This window comes from Mobula birostris, chromosome 2 (genome assembly GCF_030028105.1).
Source record: "Mobula birostris isolate sMobBir1 chromosome 2, sMobBir1.hap1, whole genome shotgun sequence".
NCBI classification, from domain to species: Eukaryota; Metazoa; Chordata; class Chondrichthyes; order Myliobatiformes; family Myliobatidae; genus Mobula; species Mobula birostris.
This window is the reverse complement of record NC_092371.1, coordinates 182765115-182787108: the sequence shown is the minus strand read 5'-3', so window position 1 is coordinate 182787108 and position 21994 is coordinate 182765115. Positions and strand designations below refer to the sequence as shown.

Genomic DNA, 21994 nt, shown 5'->3' with positions numbered 1-21994 from the left:
TCTTACAGAGCGTAGTGACTACTTGTAATTTTCCTGTTCTCGGGAACCATTTCAGAATCTATTGATTCTTGAAAGCATTACTAATAGAAACATAGAAAATAGGTGCAGGAGTAGGCCATTCGGCCCTTCGAGCCTGCACCGCCATTTATTATGATCATGGCCGATCATCCAACTCAGAACCCCGCCCCAGCCTTCCCTCCATACCCCCTGATCCCCATAGCCACAAGGGCCATATCTAACTCCCTCTTAAATATAGCCAATGTACTGGCCTCAACTGCTTCCTGTGGCAGAGAATTCCACAGATTCACCACTCTCTGAGTGAAGAAGTTTTTCCTAATCTCGGTCCTAAAAGGCTTCCCCTTTATCCTCAAACTGTGACCCCTTGTTCTGGACTTCCCCAACATCGGGAACAATCTTCCTGCATCTAGCCTGTCCAATCCCTTTAGGATTTTATATGTTTCAATCAGATCCCCCCTCAATCTTCTAAATTCCAACGAGTACAAGCCCAGTTCATCCAGTCTTTCTTCATATGAAAGTCCTGCCATCCCAGGAGTCAATCTGGTGAACCTTCTTTGTACTCCCTCTATGACAAGGATGTCTTTCCTCAGATTAGGGGACCAAAACTGCACACAATACTCCAGGTGTGGTCTCACCAAGGCCTTGTACAACTGCAGTAGTACCTCCCTGCTCCCGTACTCAAATCCTCTCACTATAAATGCCAGCATACCATTCGCCTTTTTCACCGCCTGCTGTACCTGCATGCCCACTTTCAATGACTGGTGTATAATGACACCCAGGTCTCGTTGCACCTCCCCTTTTCCTAATCGGCCACCATTCAGATAATAATCTGTTTTCCTATTTTTGCTACCAAAGTGGATAACTTCACATTTATCCACATTAAATTGCATCTGCCATGAATTTGCCCACTCACCCAACCTATCCAAGTCACTCTGCATCCTCTTAGCATCCTCCTCACAGCTAACACTGCCACCCAGCTTCGTGTCATCCGCAAACTTGGAGATGCTGCATTTAATTCCCTCATCCAAGTCATTAATATATATTGTAAACAACTGGGGTCCCAGCACTGAGCCTTGCGGTACCCCACTAGTCACCGCCTGCCATTCTGAAAAGGTCCCGTTTATTCCAACTCTTTGCTTCCTGTCTGCTAACCAATTCTCCATCCACATCAATACCTTACCCCCAATACCATGTGCTTTAAGTTTGCACACTAATCTCCTGTGTGGGACCTTGTCAAAAGCCTTTTGAAAATCCAAATATACCACATCCACTGGTTCCCCCCTATCCACTCTACTAGTTACATCCTCAAAAAATTCAATGAGATTCGTCAGACATGATTTTCCCTTCACAAATCCATGTTGACTTTGTCCGATGATTTCACCGCTTTCCAAATGTGCTGTTATCACATCTTTGATAACTGACTCCAGCAGTTTCCCCACCACCGACGTTAGGCTAACCAGTCTATAATTCCCTGGTTTTTCTCTCCCTCCTTTTTTAAAAAGTGGGGTTACATTAGCCACCCTCCAATCCTCAGGAACTAGTCCAGAATCTAACGAGTTTTGAAAAATTATCACTAATGCATCCACTATTTCTTGGGCTACTTCCTTAAGCACTCTAGGATGCAGACCATCTGGCCCTGGGGATTTATCTGCCTTCAATCCCTTCAATTTACCTAACACCACTTCCCTACTAACAAGTATTTCGCTCAGTTCCTCCATCTCACTGGACCCTCTGTCCCCTACTATCCACCACAATCTTTCCAACTACCTCTTATAGAATCGTGGGGTGTAATCCATCTGGTCCAGGTGACTTAACTACTTCAGATCTTTCAGCTTCCTCAGCACTTTCTCCTTAGTAATAGCAACTATACTCAATTCTCACCCAACACTCAAATTTCTGGCATACTGTTCGTGTTTTCCACAATGAAGACTGCTGCAAAATGGTTATTAAGTTCATCCGCAATTTTTTGTCCCCCATTGCTACCTCTCCAGCATTATTTTCCAAAGGTCCGATATTCACTCTCACTTCATTTCTACTCCTTATATATCCGAAGAAGATTTTGATATTCTCACTTATATTATTGACAGGCTTACCTTCATATTTCATCTTTTCTCTTTTCTCTCCTTATGAGTTGTTTAGCTCTCTCCCTTTGGAGAGGGTCAGGGAGCCTCTCCAGTCATTGGCAAGCGTAGGTCAGTTATTGATATCGAAGCCTGTGTCCGCTGACGTATTGCATTGCTGACACACTAACAATGTTGTTCTGTACATCCATGGGTCATGAGCACTGGCAGTGGGGACTATCACTAGCTATTTCTCTGACCTAGAATCTGTTTTCACCAGCTCCATGTTTAGTCAGTAGTCAGATTAGACAGACTGGGTGCTGATGGGTGAGAGAATGCACTTGTCATGACATCAACCTGTTTTGGGGAGCAACTCTTACACCTTCCTTTTATTTTAGACACTGCTGACACTTGGCCCCCAACTATGGTCCAATAAACAACAGCTGTACCATATCGTCTCCTTTACCATGCAGTGTCTAGTCTGGCCTGGTTGCAGACACACAAGACAAATCCTCTCGATGATGCCACAGCAGCTACATCCACAACAGTGACTTTGACCTCTCTTTCCCCCTCTGTTGGTCTATCTCATCGGCCTATGATACTATCGCGGAGTAAGTCGATCAGCATTTTCAGGAAAGCTCGGCATCCCTCCCTGGATTATCCAACACCGAATACTCCTCATTTGCTCAATATTTACAATTTGCATAATCCACTGCAGGCTCATCAGCTCTCTGAATGACTGACATTATTGTTGCCTGGTTACTCTCATCTCCCTCCAGTCACTGCCTCACTCCCCCCTTAAAAAAGCGACATCTCTCTTCATTCAACACACATAAAAGTTGCTGGTGAACGCAGCAGGCCAGGCAGCATCTCTAGGAAGAGGTACAGTCGACGTTTCGGGCCGAGACCCTTCGTCTCTCTTCATTGCTGATGTTCCTGGTAGTTGCCCATGTACCATCCTGCAATTCCTGGGCCATGCTATCCCACATATTCCTCGGGCACTTCGCTTTACCAACACATGTATATCTTCCGGGTGCATCTGGTGAATTTCACTCATATTTCCTCAAGCTTGAGCCAGAATTCTGTATTCTCACAGGTGACTTTAAGTGAGGGCAGCTCTGACAAAATGACTGCTTCTCCCCAAAGATGAAGGGCTTATGGATGGTTGTAATTGGGGTCAAGGACTGGCTCGGGTCAATAGGTGCCATCCTGATGGATGTACAGTATCTGGCTACAATATTTCCCTCAAATATCTTCACACTAATTCCCACACTGTGCAAAATATAAATGGTGGATAAAAATTAAACAGTACATACTTAACCCCACAGTGTGTGCACTCTACAATCTGACACTTGTATGCATCTGAACTCATAATGCTTATTGTATTTCTTTGCATTTAAAAACTGTTATACCAAGGTTACAGACTGATTCTTAAAACACACAAACAAGTGTGCTACTATACAGTTCCTCCAAACGAGTATACACACACCCCACTGGCATCCTGAATTGTCAGTAACCACCCTTAGCAACTGGTGACCCTATCTCACCAAGTTACCCCAAAAAATGTCTGTTCTCTTACACAAACATACATAAACACCACACTACTTTTATATCTACCAGTTCAGCTCTCCGCAGTGTTTGTGAGCCTTCATGAACCTGTGGTCAATGACCTGAAAAAATCTAAGCCTGGGTGCTAATCTTAAAAATACTCACGTAATTAGACTGCTGAGATCACTGGCCACACGATGGGTCATGAACGTATCCTGGATGAGCCCCCAAATGTTGTGACTGTCAACAAAAGCCACCGGAGAGACACACAGCAGGTAGTATCAAGGTCATTATTTGGTGTACACATGCTAAATGTATTTGGAGTCACTCTGGAGAAAGGCTCCCTGAAACAACATTACATCACATTTTTAAATGCTGAGGATCAAAGGTAACCACAGGATAAATTTATAGTTACTCTGCATTGATAATGTTTCCTTCAAATTACATACAATTTTCAAACATCTAGATCTCCGCAACAACACTCCAGACACTCAAAATGAATGTTAACCATTGCAGTCACTGAGTCAAACAATTTAGCCCATGCAAACAACTTAGCCCAGGAAGATCATTGTTCAGAGCTGCATTTTAAATTCAATCTACAATCCACATTCAGATCTGAAGACTGGTTGCTGTTGAAATTAATAGTTATTATTTTCCATAACTCCAGAAAACACCTTAACACTCCCCATGTTAAACTTCAGCTCATCCCACTGACTACAATTTTACCCCATCATCTGTTTGTCCTTCCTCACAATCTCACTACTTGTATATCAACTGCCCCATCCTCAGCTCTGTCAATCTGGTTCCTTGCCAAGTTAGTTTAAGCCCTCCCCAACAGCTCTCATAAACCTCCCTCCAGGATATTAAAAGAACAGTTTTTTTTTTCAATTACCTAAAAAGTAAAAGGGAGGTGAGAGTTAATATTAGACCACTGAAAAATAATGCTGGTTAGATAGTAATGGGGGACAAAAAAGAAGGCAGATGAATTTAAGTACTCTACATCAGTCTTTACTGTGGAAAGCAGTAGCTGTATGCCAGAGGTCTGTGAGTGCCATTGCTATTGCAAAGGAAAAATTGCTAGGCAAACTCAAATGTCTTAAGATGGACTGGTCACCTGGACCAGATGGACTATATCCCAGAGTCCTGAAGGAGGTTGCTGAAGAGATAACAGATGTGTTGGTCATGATCTTTCAAGAATCACTTGATTCTGGCATGGTCCCTGAGCATTGGAAAATGGCAAATGTTATTCCGCTCTTTAAGAAGTGAGGAAGACAAAAGAGAGGAAATTATACCCCAGTTAGCTTAGTCTCAGTGGTAGGGAAGATGTTGGAGTCCATTATTAAGGATGACATTTCAAGGTACTTGGACACTAATGACAAAATAAGTCATCATGATTTCTGTGAAGGGAAAACTTGCCTGACAAATCTGTTGGGAGTTCTTCGAGGAAGTAATTAGCAGGGTGTCAAAGGAGAGGCAGTGGATGTCATTTACTTAGATTTACAGAAGGTATTTGATAAGATGCCTCACATGAGACTGCTTAAAGAGATAAAATCTTATGGTGTTACAGGAAATATACTGGCATGGATAGAGGAATGGCTGACAGGCAAGAGGCAGTGAGTGGGAATAAAGGGGGCCTTTTCTGATTGGCTGCCAGTGACTTGTGGTGTTCCTCAGGGGTCAGTATTGGGACTGCTACTTTTTACATTGGTTGTCAATGATTTAGATAGTGGCTTTGTGGCAAAGATTGCAGATGATATGAAGATTGGTGAAGGGGTAGGTCATGCTGAGGAAACAATGCGATTGGAGCAGGACTTAGAAAAATTGGAAGAATAGAGCAAAAATATGGCAGATGGAATATGATGTTGGGAAATGTATAATAATATGAACAATAGTGCAGACTTATCTAAATGGAGAGAAAATTCAAACATCAGAGGTGTAAAGGGACTTGGGAGTCCTCGTGCAAGACTCCCAGAAGGTTAATTCACAGGTTGAGTCTATGGTAAAGAAGGCACATGCAATGTTGGGGAATAGAACATAAAAACAAGGAGATAATGATGAGGCTTTATAAAACACCAGTCAGATTGCACTTGGAGTTTTGTCAGCAGTTTTGGACCCCTTATCTCAGAAAAGATATATTGTCATTGGAGTGTGTCTAGAGGAGGTTCACAAGGAAAATTCCAGGAATGAAGGAGTTAACATAGGAGCGTTTGGCAGCTGTTAGCCTGTACTCACTGGAATTTAGAAGAATGTGTGGGGATCTTAGTGAAACCTACCAAACGTTGAAAGGAATAGCTAAGGTTGATGTGGAGAGGATGTTTCCTCTGGTGGGAGTATCCAGAACCAGAGGGCATAGCCTCAAAATGGAGGGGCGACCTTTTCGAACACAAGTGAGGAGAATTCTTTTTAAGCCAGAAAGTGGTGAATCTGTCCAATGCTTTGCCACAGATGCGGTGGAGGCCAGCTTGTTGGTATATTTCAAGCAGAAGTTGATAGATTCCTGTTTGGTCGGGGCATCAAGGGATATGGTGAGAAGGCAGGTCTATGGGGTAGGATAGGATCTGGGATCAGTCATGATGAAATAGAGGAATTGACTCGATGGGTTGAATGGCCTAATTCTGCTCCACTCTTTATGGTTTTATGGATGTTGGTCCTCCTTGAGTTCAGGTGTAACCCATCGTTTTTTTACAGGTAGTAAGTTACCCAGGAGAATTCCCAATAATCCAGAAATCTGAAACCCTTCCCCCTCATCAATTCCTAAATCACGCAGTCATCTGCCAAATCACCCTATGCTTACCTTGACTGGTGTATAATTAGCACTTCCTTATTGTAAACGGTTATAGATAAGGCAGATTTTGTTAAGTGTATCCAGGAAGAATTCCTGATACAGAATGTGGACAAGCCAACTAGAGGGGAGGTCACACTGGATCATGTACTAGAAAATGATCCTGGTCAGTTGTTGCATGTCTCGGTAAGTGAGCATTTCTTAACTCCCTGAAGTTTAGCATAGCCATAGACAAGATTTGGAGCAGATTGAATGGGAAACTATTTAATTGGGGGAGGGCTAATTGAGGGTTTAGGAACGAATTTAGGAGCATAAATTGGGAGCTGATATTTTTAGGGAAATGCACAGAGGAAATTTGGAGTTTGTTTAGGGAGCACTTGCATGGCATTCTGGATTGTTCTATTGAGACAAGCTAATGGTAAGAAGAAGGAAACATGGTAAACAGGTGAAACTTTTAGTCAATTAAGGATGCATACTTAAGGCTTAGGAAGCAAAGATCAAACGGGAGATCCTTAGCTCTAGTGTGCACCAGTGAGAGACTTTGATGAATGTGAGGTCAGTGAAGAGCAGACAAACATGCTGGAACATATTGGGGTTAAAAACAAGACAGTGTTAGAGCTTTTGAAGAATATTAGAATAGTTAAGTCCCCAGGATGGAAAGGATATACCCTATGTTACTATGGGAAGCAAGGGAAGAGATTACTGGGGTATCGAAGATAATTTTTGTCTGGCGACAGGAGTAATGCCAGGTGATTAAAGAATGGCAGATGTTGTTCCTTGGTTAAAAAAGGGTAACGGATAATTCTGGGAATTGTAAACCAAAGCAAAAACATTAAAGAGGGTTCTTTTGGACAGGCTTGATGAGCATTTGGCGAAGCATTGTCATATTATGGATAGTTAGCATAGCTTTGTGAGATGCACGTTGTGCCTGATTGACTTTTTGACGAAGTGACAAGACAAATTGACGGCAAGGTAGACCAGTGAATGAGGTATATATGGATTTTAGTAAGGTGTTTGACAAGGTTCAGCATGGAAGGCACATCCCGAAAGTCAAGAGGCATGGATTCAAACTTGGCAGGCGCACAAAAGGCAGAGGGTGTTCGTAGTTGGAGGATATTGGTGACGAGTGGTGTTCCACAGGGAGCTGTTCTGGTACCATCTGCACTTGGTGATTTCTATAAATGACTTGGAAGAGGAAATGAAATGGTGGATTAGTAAGTTCCCAGATGACATAAAGGTTGTGGTATTGTGGATAGTGTAGAAGGTTGTCATAGATTACAATGGGGCAAAGACTGGATGCAGAGCTGGGCTAAGAAGTGGCAGTTGGCATTCAATCCAGAAATATGTGAAGCAATAGACTTTGGAAGGTTGAACTTAATGGCAGAATTCTTAATAGCATCATTGTAAATGCAAGCAGGCTTTTTCCACTGAGGTTGGGTGAGACTTCAGTTGGAGGTTATGGGTTAAGGGTGAAAGGTGAAAAGTTTAAGAGGACATGAGGGGAAACTTCTTCACTCATAGGGTGGTGACTGTGGAACAAGTTGTCAGCGCAAGTTGTGCATACAGGCTCGATTGATATTTAAGAGAAGTTTGGATTGGTACATGGATGGCAGTGGTATGAAGGGCTATGGTCTGGGTGCAGGGCAATGGGAGTAGGCAGTTTAAATGTTTCTGCATAGACTAGATGGGCCAAGGGGCCTGTTTCTGTCTGTACATTTCTATGACTCTGTGGAGGATCAGAGGTTACTGTGCAGTGGGTGGTTAAGAAGGTGTTGGGAAGTGTTTTGGCATTCACTAGTTTGAGGATTGAGTTCGAGAGCCATGAGGTAATGTCGCATCTGTATAAAACTCTGTCTCGAACATAGTGTTCAGTTCTGGTCAGCTCATTATAGGAGGAATGTGCAAGAATTAGAAAGGGTGCAGAGGAGATTTACCAGGATGCTGCCTGGACTAGAGAACATGTCTTATAAGAAACCTTTGAGTGAGCTAGGGCTTTTGTTTTTTGGAGCAAAGGAGGATGAGAGGCAACTTAAGAGTATAAGAGGGATAGACAGAGTAAGCAGCCATTGTCTTTTTCTCAAAGTGGCAATAACTAACACTAGAGGTCATCCTTTTCTGCTGAGTGGAGGATATTTAGGAGATATGTCAGAGGCTGGTTTGTTTTACACTGAGAGTGGTAAGTACCTGGAACATAGTGCTGGGGTTGGTGATAGAACTTGATACGCCAGGGACGTGCTGATACATTAGAGACTTGAAAGAGAAATCGAGTGTTATCGGCTATGTAGAAGGGTAAGATTAGTAAAGGAAAGATGGCAAAACATTATGAGCAGGAAGGTCTGTACTGTGCCTTGTGTTATCCATGTTTATATTTACTGTATATTATATTGATTTATATTTATATTGTATAAGTATATATTATTTATATCTATGTTACCTATACATATTTTTCTATGTTAAATCAGTTGAAACTGGTCAGAATAGATGATGAATATGTGGCATAAGACATAGTCATGAATTTGACGTTTTAACGATCGTAGATGTAAATCAGGATATTGAAAGATTATAACATCTAAACAGTGCATTCTAAAACAAAATATTATTGTCAATGTTTCTATTTCTTTCTCCCTAGTTTGCTTACACCAATTCTTTTGTGTTCCTCTTCAGATTGCAGAACTAGAGGACAATTCAATGCACTGTCACACCATTTCCGTGGCAAACGTTCACCTAAATACAGTTTCCAAGATGAATCGCCGTCAAAGGAATTGAGAAGTCCAACACATTCCAGGTTCATTTCACTTGAAACTGGATTGTGATATGTAATCTAGCAGTTTGCATATCTGGATATTTTTGGAAACTAAAGATAACTTATGAAATGCTTTACAAATTTCAGCACAAAACTAGGATTAATAAACTATCTGAGGACCCAAGCTTTGATTTAAAAATATTTTCCGTACAATCCCTAAAGAACCAAAATTTTAAAGTATGAACATGCTTGTATTTTGAGGAATCTAGAAGAAACCTTTCAAAATAGTTCTTGATAACTATTTTTATCAATATATAATTGTAAAATCAGCACCATCGATTGCCCATTCTGTCTCTTTAGAGATGACTTTCTTGTGAGCTGTTGCTTTGCATAACAGTCATAGAGGTACAGCGTGCAAAGAGGCCCTTCAGCCACAAAGTCCACACCAGCCATCAAGCACCCATTCACACTAATCCTACACTATCCCATTTCGTGGTCACGAGATCAAGTGGGTTTATTGCATTCTCTCATTGCCTGCAATTGACAGAGTGCTGGTGACTTATTCTTGGCCCTATACAAGCCTAAGCTAATTTATGTTATCTTTCATTGTATATTCATATAGTCACAAAGTGCAGAAACAGGCCTTCCACCTCCTGAGACCACACTGAACAACAATCACCCATTTACTTTAATCTCATTTCACTCCCTGCACAGTCCCCTCAACTCCATCCAGATTCTGTACCCATTTACACTTCAGAGTAGTTTACAGTAGATGGTTAACTTAACCCATCTACATGTCTTCAGGATGTAGGAGAGGACCAGAACACTGGGGAAACTGAGAGTCAAAGGGAAGATATGCAAATCCCACATAGAGCTAACCTGGGTCACTGGATGTGTGAGATCCTCAACATTATCAGATATCCCACTGCCGCCCAACAATTAGATGCATCAATGGGGAGCTTGCAATCTTTCTCAAAAGATAAACCAAGGTTGCCAAAATGGCTTCTTTCATGCCTGTTTCTCTTTTGAATCCTAGTCTGTTAACTGTAGAATCAATTTAATAGTAAATTACTACAGTGTCTATAAAAATTATTCATTCCCCTTGGAAGTTTTCATATCTTATTATTTTACAATCTTGAATCACAGTGGACTTAATTTGGCCTTTTTGACGCTGATTAACAGAAAAAGACGCTTGTGTCAAAATGAAAACAGATATATACAAAGTGACCATAGATTAATTGAAAATATAAAACGCAAAATAATTGCACTCCCTTTAATATGACACACCAAATCGTCACTGATACAGTCAACATACATGAAAGTTGCTGGTGAACACAGCAGGCCAGGCAGCATCTCTAGGAAGAGGTACAGTCGACGTTTCGGGCCGAGACCCTTCGTCAGGACTAACTGATACAGTCAGTTGGTTTTAAAAGTCATATAATTAGTTAAATGGAGATCACCTGTGTGCAGACAAGGTGCTTTGATTGACTGTAGTAAAAGTACACCTGTATCTGAAAGGTCCAACTGCTGGTGAGTCAATATCCTGGTAAAAATTACACCATGAAGACAAAAGAACACTCCAAGCAACTCTGCGGAACAGTTATTGGAAGCACAAGTCAGGAGATGGATACAAGGAAATTTCCAAGTCACTGAATATTCCTTGGTGTACAGTTAAGTCAACCATCAAGAAATGGAAAGAATATGGCACAGGTGTAAATCTGCATAGGGCAGGCCATCCTCAAAAACAGTGTGACCATGCAAGAAGGGATGAGTGAAGGAGTCCACCAAGAGACCTATGACAACTCTGGAAGAGTTACAAGCTTCAGCGGCTGAGATGGGAGAGATTACACATACAACAACTATTACCCAGGTGCTTCAGCAGGCATAGCTTTATGAGAGAGTGACAAAGAAAAAGCCACTGTTGAAAAACAACTCACATGAAATCTCAGCTAGAGTTTGCCAGAGAGTATGAGAGAGACTGTGAAATCAACTGGAAGAAGATTGTATGGTTTGATGAAACCAAATTTGAGCTTTTTGGCCATCAGCCTAAATGCTATGTTTAGCATAAGCCAAACACCAAACATCATCAAAAACACACCATCCCTACCGTGAAGCATGGTGGTGGCTGCATCAGGCTGTGGGGATGGTTCACTGCAGCAGGACCTGGAAAGGAGAAAATGAATGCAGCAATATACAGGGAAATCCTGTAGGAAAACCTGATGCGGTCTACAAGGGAACTGTGACTTGGGAGAAGATTGTTTTCTTGCAAGGCAATAACCCCAAGCATAAAGCCAAAGTGACACAGGAATGGTTTTAAAACAACAAAGTTAATGACCTGGAGTGGCCAAGTCAAAGTCCAGACCTCATTCCAATTGAGAATTTGTGGCTGGACTTGAAAAGGGCTGTTTACTCATGATCCCCATGAAATCTGATAAGATTAACCAGTTTTGTAGAGAAGAATGGGGAAAAATTGTAGTGTTCAGATGTGGAGACCTATCCACACAGACTCAAGGCTGTAATTGCTGCCAAAGGTGCATCAGCTATATTCTGACTTGAAGGGGATGGAATAGTTATGCAATCAATTATTTTGAGTTTTATATTTGTAACTAATTTAGATCACTTTGTAGAGATGTTTCCACTTTGAAATGAAAGTCTTTTTCTGTTGATCAGTGTCAAAAAAGCCAAATTAAATCCAGTGTGGTTCAATGTTGTCAATGAAATATGAGAACTTCAAGAGGGGTGAATACTTTTTATAGGCACTCTAAGTGTTTTAAAATTGGCACAAAAGCTCTCTATTTACATCTGATTTTACTAATGTCATTTTCCTTTCAAAAATATCCTTTCAGTTCTCTGAATGTGTTTCATGCTGACAATCGAACTTTGATGTTGAATGCCACTTCTGTAAGAGCTGATGACAGTGCAAATGATTTTCACCATTTTATGACTGACGTACAGAAGACCATTGCTGCTCTTCAAAATCAGGTGTGGAGAGGTTTATTGGTTTAAAAAAGAAGAGATGTGTTGGGACTTGTGCATTGATAAGTCAGGTTGTGGTATGTTAACAAATGGTTTGTTTGTTGATCCAGGAATGCTGTGTCCAACTGAACTTAATGTTAGCATGGGACTGGAGGTGGGTAGGAAGGCTTGGTGAGGCGGTGGCAAATTGGAAAGGATAAGGGGCAAGGATTATGTGTGAAAGTGGAAGGAGAGTGAACTTGGTAGGTGGGTTGAGGACATTGTTCAAGCTGGGCAACTGATACTTGGAAAGGGACCATTGGTAGTTCGGAGAAGATCTGGGGCAAAGTTTGTGAGAGGATCAGTTATTGGATTATGGAATTATAGCCTGGGGCAATTGTTGGCAAATCGGTGTTTGGGTGGTGGTGGTCTTTTGGGGTGTGGTGTTGGGGTAAGAGGGAGTTGGAGGCCAGTTGATTTCTCCTGGAGATTGGAGTAGAGATTGAATGCTTGATAGAAAGATATTATATCGTCTAAGGAGGTAAGTAGTGAAGTAGGTAACTTGTGCCTGATGCTGAACTCCTCTGGGATCATCCATGCATTACCCGATCAGTTAGGTGGAAAATCTGGAAAATTGCAAAGAAGCTAAATCAATATTTTTGTGAACCTGATGCTGTCTTGCAGCTCTCTGCACTGTGCCATTCTCGCAAGATGCAGCTCTGGCTGCATAGGTTGATCGGTAGTGGGTAGAGATCTCCTATGTCTCCAATTGTACTAATCAATGACTTGCTTTGTGTCCTTGCATAGATTAAAAAACTTGAAGCTCGTCTCAATAAATCTAGTTGCACTGATGCAAAAGCAAGGGAACGATCCAACAATGAGACATGGAAAGAGGACACCTGCACCACCTGCAAATGCAAGGTAAGATCGCAAAACTTTGAGGCAGCAGCAGTACCTTTTAAGCCAGTGGAATCTGAGGGGCTGCTTGTCATAGCTCCATACATAAACAACTTGTATTGTAATTGTACTTGGTTAAGGTATGAAGAAACTGCATTGAAGTTCTCTGTAAAATTATATGGCCTAGGAGGAAACTATTCAAAGCCAATGCATCCTTTAAAAAATCTAATGAGAATAATTCCCCTTTCTGGCTCTTGGTCTTTAAATTTGTCATTCAGGATCTATGATTTATCTTCGTGTCATTTTGGACTGCGAGTCTTTCTTTCTTTTACTCTGGTGAAAACATGAGACACAAGAGACTGCAAATGTAGGAAAACTGTATCAACGCACACAAAATGCTGGAGGAACTCAGCAGGTCAGCCAGCATCTATGAAGGGAAATGAATGGTTGCCGTTTCAAGCCAAGACGTTTCATCGAGACCTGACCAGCTGAGTTCCTCCAGCATTCTGTATATGCTGGTGAAAACCTTTTTTATTTGACGACCCTATCATCTAAAGTCTGTATGGATCTTTCTTAAGAGAAATGGGTCCTTCTAAATGCCATGTCTGGACTTATAACAATATTGTATCTGCCCTTAGGTACACCTAGTTTTTGAGAAAGCAGCCCCATCTTTCTCTACAATTTCTCTAATTCTGACAACATCCCCATGAGTTTGTACTGCACCTACCTTAGTGCCAGCTTGTTCCTGTCCCACTGAACTCACTGCATACCTTGACGCAGTTTTGTTTCTCCTGGTTCAGTCCCTTCCTACTTACCTCTGTTAGACTTCACATGCTCTGGATCTTTTCAATCATTCATGTTCTCTGGCCCTGAGCATCTTATTTTCACCATGGATGTCCAGTCCCTATATACCTCCATCCCCCACCAGGGAGGCCTCAAACCTCTCTGTTTCTTTCTGGACACTAGACCCAACCAGTTCCCCTCCATATTCACTCTCCTCCATCTAATGGAACTTGTCCTCACTCTCATAATTTATCCTCCCACTTCCTTCAAACAAAAGGTGTAGCCATGGGCACTTGCATGGGTGCCAGCTATGCCTGCCTGTTTGTTGGCTACATGGAATGGTCAATGTTGCAAGCCTACACCGGTGTCACTCCCCCACTTTTCCTGCGCTGCATTGACAACTGCATTCAGCCGCTTCCTGCACCCATTTGAGCTTGTCGACTTCTTCAGCTTTGCCTCCAACTTCCACCCTGCCCTCGAATTTACCTGATCTATTTCCAATACCTCTCTCCCCTTTCTCAATCTCTGTCTCAATCTCTCTGTCTCTGTTTCTAGAGACCGCTTATCCACTGATACCTATTACAAACTCAGACTCCTGCAGCTCCCTGGACAATACTTCTTCCCACCCTTGTAAAAGTCCATCCCCTTCTCTCAATTCCTCTGTCTCCACCACATCTGCTCTCAGGATGAGGTTTTTCATTCCAGAACGAAGGAGATGTCCTCCTCCTTTCAAAGAAAGGGGCTTCCCTTCCTCTTCCATCAGCGCTGCCCTCAACCGCATCTCTTCCATTTCGCGCGTGTCTGCCCTCACCTCATCTTCATGCCACCCTACCAGGGATAGGGTTCTTCTTGTCCTCACCACCCCACCAACCTCCGTGTCCAGCACATAATTCTCCGTGACTTCTGCCATCTACGTAACTTCCGCTCTCTATGCACTCCCTTGTCCATTCATCCCTCCCCACTGATCTCCCTCCTGGCACTTATCCCTGCAAGCGGAACAAGTGCTACACCTCCTCCCTCATTACCATTCAGGGTCCCAAACAGTCCTTTCAGATGAGGCAACACATCACCTGAAAGTCTGTTGGGGTCATCTATTGTATCCGTTGCTCCCGGTGTGGCCACTTGTATGTCAGTCAGACCTGACGTAGATTGGGAGATCGCTTCACCAAGCACCCATGCTTCATCCGCCAGAAAAAGTGTGATCTCCCAGTGGCCACCCGTTTTAATTCCACTTCCCTTTTCCCATTCCGACATGTCCATCCACGGCCTCCTCTACTGTTGCGATGAGGCTACACTCAGGTTGGAGGAGCAACACCTTGTATTCCATCTGGGTAGTCTCCGACTTGATGGCATGATCATTGCCTTTTTGAACTCCCAGTGATACCCCCCACCTTTCTCTGTTCCCCATCTCCTCTCCCCTTTCTCACCGTATCTTGTTGCCTGCCTATCTACCATTAGATTCCCCCTTCTCCAGCCCTGATTTCTTTCACCAATCACCTTCACAACTCTTAACTTCCCCCCTCCCCCACATTCCCAGCTTCACCTGTCACCTTGTATTTGTCCCTCCCCTCCCCCCCACCCACTAACTCTGACTCTTCATTCTTTTTTCTCCAGTCCTGCTGAAGGGTCTCTGCCCCAAATGTCGACTATACCCTTTTCCTTTTCCATAGCTGCTGCCTGCCCTACTGAGTTCCTCCAGCATTTTGTGTCTGTGATTTGGATTTCCAGCGTGTGCAGATTTTCTCTTGTTAGTGCCATCCTGTCCATTCTCTGATGACTTCACATGTACCAGTGTTGTAGCTGTGGACAAACGTCTAATAGCATGACTCCTGATTGTATGCCTTGCCTTAGCTATCTGCTCTGCTACTATTGACTTCAACTCTAAGATCTCCCTCCTCCTCTAAACTATACTGCAAACCACACTTTTCTCTCTACGTACATTAGCTTGCATTTCTCCAAAAGGAATTCCACCCAATTAGTCTGTTTAAAAACTCCTTGAGATCTGCAGCTTTCTACCCTTCTGTCAATCATGGCTAAAGGAAAAGGCTCCAGGCCCCAACAACGATCCGGCATTGGATCCGCTGTTTGAGTGGTGTCGCAACACAAACCTTGCAGTCAACATCAATAATACCAAGAAATTAATTGTGGACTTCAGGAAGGGGTATTGGAGGGAACTCACACCAGTCTTCATCGAGGGATCAACAGTGGAAATGCTGAGCAATTTCAGTTTGCTGGTGTCAACATCACTGAAGACCTATTCTTGGCCCAACATATTGATGCAAATTCAAAGAAGGCGCAACAGCAGCTACATTTCAATAGGACTTTGAGGAGACTTACTATGTCACCAAAGATTCCCACAAACTTTGACAGATGTACCGTGGAGAACACTCTGATTGCATCACCATCCGGTACGGAGGGGCTGCTGCACAGGATTGGGAAAACCTGCAGAACTTCGTAAACTCAACCAGCTCCATCATGGGCACTCGTCTCCTCAGCACTGAGGCCATCTCAAAAAAGCAATTCCTCAAAAATGAGGCATTCATCATTTAGGACCCCCATCACCCAGAATACGAAGACACACATACATACACACACACACACACACACACACACACACACACACATATACACACACACACACACACACACACACACACACACAATTTTCCAGGATCAGCTTCTTCCCTTCCACCATCAGTTTTCTAAATGGGCTATGAACCCATGAGTGCACTATTATTGTGTACTGGATAGTACTGCTGCAGCAGAACAGTAAATTTCACGACATATGCCAGTGATAATAAACCTGATTCTGATAGAATTGAAGATTTGTGTTTCAGAGCTTGCTGCACCCCTAGCCGGTTTGTTTCAGTGCAGCCGTAATTCTGACATCTACCCAACAGTGTGAAAAATTGCCCAGATATGTCCTGCCCACAAGAAGTAGGACAAATTCATTCTGCTAGATCCTGCCCCATTTGTTAACTCGGTCATCTGTAAGGTACAGTGGGGGACAGTCATTATGCAGTCCAGCGGCACGTAGCAACAACTTGCTGACGTAAGCTCATTTGGGATCTGCCAAAGTCTCGCAGCTCCTCACCTCATTCCAGCTGTGGTCCCAAGCATAGACAAAAAAGAGCTGAATTCCAGAGGTGAAGTGAGAGTAATTTGTGCAGATTGTGCCGTGCTCAGCATCGACTGCACTTCTCAGATACTGAAGCAATCCATATTCCACGATAGCTTGACACCGTTTGAGATAATGCAGCCTGCTTGATAAGGCACCTCATTCACAACCATTCACTCATTCCACCACCGATGTGCTCTCTAGCAGCAGTTTGTACCAAATACTGGATACACAGCAGCAACTCACCAAAACTCCATAGACAGCACCTTCCAAACCCACAGCCTCTGTCAGCTGAAAGGACATTGGCGGCAAAACATCACCACCTGGAAGTTGTCCTCCAAGGCACTCAGGACCCTACCATGGAAACAGATCACCGTCACTGGGTCAAAATACTGGAACTCCTTCCTTAACAGCCTCATGGGTATACCCATATCGTAAGTACTCCAATGGTTCAAGAAGGCAGCTCTCCACCATCTTCTGAAAGTCAATTAAGTACTGCTCAACCTGCAAAGCCCACACCCCTTGAATGGGAAAAACGTACTCCTCTTTATTGTATTCCCAATATTAAATCAAATCATCGATGTATACTGAAAATAATAAATAAAATAATCTGGTGTTATCTGTATTTTCTGCAAATTTAGTTCAGAAGGCAGGATTCCTTTGGCTTTTCAGATTTCCATTTGAACCTGTGTACTAGTCTCTTTGGCGTATGTGTGTCATTTTTATCCATTTAAGTAATATTTTCATTATTCTTCCTTCCAAAGTTCACATTTTCCCACATTGTAGTCCATTTGCCAACTTTTTGTCCACTCACTTAAACTTTTAATATCTCTGTAAATTCATTTCATGCCAGCTTGCCTTGTCACTTAATTTTGTCTCATCCACAACGTTAAGTTGTTTTTATACAGAGTGATTGATATCGGGAGTAGTTTGCTAGAAGAGATGGAATTAGGTACAATTATTATGCTTAAGAAACATTTGGACAGACACTTGTAAAGGGAGGATGAGGGAGAATACGATCCTAATGTGTGCAGATGAGATTATCATAAATGTACTGCTGCTGCATAACAACAAATTTCACAACCTACGTCAGTGCTATTAAACCTGATTAATGTAGGTGGACAAAAATGTTGGCATGGACATGGAGGGCCAAAGGATCTGTTTCTATGCTGCAGTATCCATGGTGAAGAAACATCTGTTATATGACTACCTTATTCCTCTTTATATACTTAAAAACTGAACATAAGAGCTTCTTTATACATCTAGTTTGTCCAAGCAGCTTGTTTCTCCTTCTTGACTTATCTTGTACTTAATTGCAGGATACGGGATTCTAAATTTATCCCAGTTTTTGGGCCTACCTCTGATTATTTCCACCTCATGTTTTTTTTTCAGTTTAATCCCCTTCTCAGTTGACGGAATGACCGACCACATTTTTGTCATTCTTTTGTATTTTGTTTACCAGTATTGGACTTGCTTTATTTCTTTTCAAGAAAGGAATAATTTCCACCTTTTTAAAGACGTTATTAGATGGTCTTACAGTTGAGCATTAACATGAAGTGTAAAGTTGTTCAGAAATGCTCGCTAGTCATCAGCCACAGATTATGGTCTGCTTGATATTTAATTCTGAGAAGAAAGCAGTAAGTAGCTAATTGGTATAGGGTAAGTTGCAATGCTTCATTTACTTAACTCGTACTTGAAACCAACAGGCACCAGGCTGGTGGTGAGTCAGATCCCTCCTGTAACGCCCGGAACGTCGTCTCCACACCCCACTGCCCACGGGAGGACTGCAGTGAGGAGGAGTCTATGACCCACCTCTTTGCGCACTGTCAGTTTGCAGAGAGAGTGTGGAGGAGAATGGACAGGCTAGTGTCACGTTTCATCCCCAGCAGCTGCGTAACAGAGGACTCTCTGATCTACGGGCTGTTCCCGGGGACGCACGCGGGGACCAACATCCGGTGCTGCTGGCAGATCATCAGCTCGGTGAAAGACGCTCTTTGGTCGGCCCGAAATTTAATGATCTGCCAGCATATGGAGATGTCCGTGGGAGAATGCTGCTGACTGGCACATTCTCGGCTGCAGGAGTACGTGCTGAGGGACGCACTGAAACTCGGTGCAGACAATGCAAGGGCCCGGTGGGGAAGGACCACGGTTTAGGGTTTTTCTCCTGTGGGAGTGGGAGGGGTCGGGTGGCGGGGAATATACCCCTCAACAATGGTGTGGGAAGGTGAACTGATGGAGTGCCGTGTGCGTGGCCAAAAGTATGGATATCTAGAGACCATAAGGGAAATGTATGTAACGGATTGAGAGTCATTGAATGGTTTATTGTATATAATTTTATTTTTGAATAAAGTATATTTGGAAATTTAAAAAAAACTCACACTTGATGCAAACCAGTTTTCTGTTACGTTTTTCAGGAGGGACAGCTTACCTGCTTTGTTGAAACATGTCCTCCAGTCAGCTGTGTTAATCCTGTACAGATGGAGGGAGTTTGCTGTCCAGTATGCACAAAACAAGTCTTGAGACAAGATGTGAAATCCTAAACACCCACTGCAGAACTGAAGGAGATGTATGGTTTTTTATATTCTCCAATGAGTTGTGATGTCTGGATGTCAGCGTGAATACTGTGTGCTTTCAAAACTACCCATGAGTATCCAGTCAAAAATGGAAAGAAAACATCAATTTGAAGAAATCCCAAGAAATATTAAACAGGAGTGTTTGAATGCATGCTTTATGTTAACTGGTTATAAATCAGTTACGTAGTTAAACATTATATGTGCATGTATCGTGTATGTACCGTCAAAGAGAACCACAATGCAAAAGTATTGAAAGGGAAGTAGTTTTTTTAAATCTATGACAGGGTGATTTCAATTTGTCTTGCCATGTTTTCTTAGTAAGAAGCTTCTCAGGTTTGAAATGCCAAAATGAAAGTGGTGCTATGTGTATCATCTTGTATCTGATATTATAGTGAATAGCAGGAGCTAACATACCATAACATTTCCAGACTCCTTTATTTGCTTAAAAGCAAAATCTATGTCAAAAACTCCTCTAGTTCAGCATACATATGTTCAAATGTCTTTGCTTTTTGAATGAGTGTGAAAAATAGTTTGAGGATGAACAAAAACTCTAAAGCAGTGTTTTTTTTTATATAAATATATATATTATTTTTTACTCTGTTATAGAGTCCCAGGAGTTTTATGTGCTAGAAATCATAAAGTCTTCCGCCCTTCCAAGGTGTTGAGACTTGCAGGCTGTTCTTTTAGTTACTGTGGCTCTGCTTGGAAATAATGTGAAGATGTATTTGTACTTATCGGACATTTGGTACATAAGATGCCTACTAATATGCAGGTTGGTGTACATACTACATTAAAAGTGTTTGTGGTTTTTCACTAATTGGCACTATGTCAGCATTCTCACACAATGGGGAAGAGATTTTATCAATCTAGATTAGAACACAAAGTTTTTTTGAAATTTTTTGTGGCCTGGCTACTGAATTTTCAGCTCTAACCATTACACCTTAGATTTATGGCATTTTGCACTTCCTGATTTTTTTTTTTGGATACCTTTATGAACTGGTGGTCTTTTACATTGTTGGAATTTGTTACTGTATACAGGCATAAGAAGTGGGGGAGAAGGGGTGGGAGGTCAAGATTTTAAAGGGGTTTCCTGCTCCCTGATTATTCACCGAAAAGCTGTGCTAACCGATGGAAACAGTATTAAATACCATCGAACATTTCTAATCATTGTTTCTTTATTGTTGGGAAGAAATATTATTTATTTACTCAGTCATCTGTGAATCGGTGACTTTGATTCATCAATGAAGGATATGTAAAAGAAATTAAAAGGAACAATTAGTCATACCTCAACCTTTTCACTCAAGGTGCTAATTCATTTAAAAGCAACATTAAGTTACTTTAAAAGAAAATGTAGCCATATTTGCAATCTGCCAAAATGTGTTATAAATTTATTAACATGGACCCCCTTTTAAGTTATTTTAATTGCGATAAGATCTGGGGTGGAAAAAAGAGTCTTCACAGTAGCAACAAAATCTTGTTTTTCAGTATTTCTAGATGAAAGCATACCAGATATTTACAGGACAAGTTAATTTTTTATGACTTTTAATGTTGAGGTAACCTTTTCCCAGAGCTGCTTGAGCACAAAAGAACAATGTTGTATTGTGGAGAACATTAGCTGTTATTTCTGCTCAGAAGTTATGCATGGGTTTCATTTATGTTTGGAAATTGGGTGTATTTTTGTTTTGAGAACATACAAAGAACTGGTGAAAGCTTCACAGGCCTAGTGGCTTCTCCAGTGTTGTATGATTTTCTTCTTGCAGGCTATGTTACGGATTAATGAATTGTTCTGTTTAAACAGTGCAAGGCAATTCTGCTGCTTTGATATTATTTTTCCTTTTTCCTAACAGCAGTGCTGATTAGTTTTTATACTGAATGTTGTCCATGTTGAATTTGTTGACACTGTCCTGATGCTGATAGTCTTAATAGCCATATTAGTTTAATGAGACAGAACAGGAGAACAGCCTATGCTCTTTACATAGCATAAAATAATAAATTTACCAAAGAGATGTTTGCACTGTGTAATACTTTTGTACAAACCAAATTAAACAGACCACAATATCTGAAATAATGCAGTGTCATTTTCATAGTGCCATTCAGTTTCTCTTGGCTTCATTAAAGGCGTCGGTGGAATAATCCACTTCTTGATTAGCAGATAGTATTAGCAGTCTGACTTTTTCCATTCAGGATCATTCATAACAACATAGTTTGGAGGATGCATTCTCTATCGCCCTCTCAAGAAGATCTGGAAGGTCATGACAAAAGTTCAAATCACATGAGTTAGATTACACTGAAGGCAGGCCTGAGCTTCTAAAATTTAATAAAAGAAATCGCTGTTGCCAGTCATCTGTGAATGCACACTGCAATGCAGAGGCAACGTAAATGCTTGAAGTCTAGTCCGTCCCTGCATTTTTCATTGAACCTGAGAGTCTTGCAGGATGTCGTGCGTTTGTACCAGAGCTGCTCCATATCAGGCCCCCCAGTTTACTGCAACTAAACCTCGTGCTTCTGAAGCAATCC

The 21994-nt window shown here is 41.9% G+C and overlaps 1 protein-coding gene across 2 annotated transcripts in view; it reads left to right on the top strand.

Annotated features, from left to right (window-relative positions):
- Positions 1 to 21540, top strand: part of LOC140193948 (peroxidasin homolog) — a 291164-nt gene extending 269624 nt beyond the window's left edge. For both annotated transcript variants that reach the window (XM_072251154.1, XM_072251153.1), the window contains 4 exons: positions 9073 to 9193; positions 11998 to 12133; positions 12914 to 13027; positions 19319 to 21540. In XM_072251154.1, the coding sequence (XP_072107255.1) occupies positions 9073 to 9193; positions 11998 to 12133; positions 12914 to 13027; positions 19319 to 19444 (497 nt within the window). In that variant the 3' untranslated portion in view covers positions 19445 to 21540. The remainder of the gene's footprint in view (positions 1 to 9072; positions 9194 to 11997; positions 12134 to 12913; positions 13028 to 19318) is intronic.
- Positions 21541 to 21994: the final 454 nt, after the last annotated feature.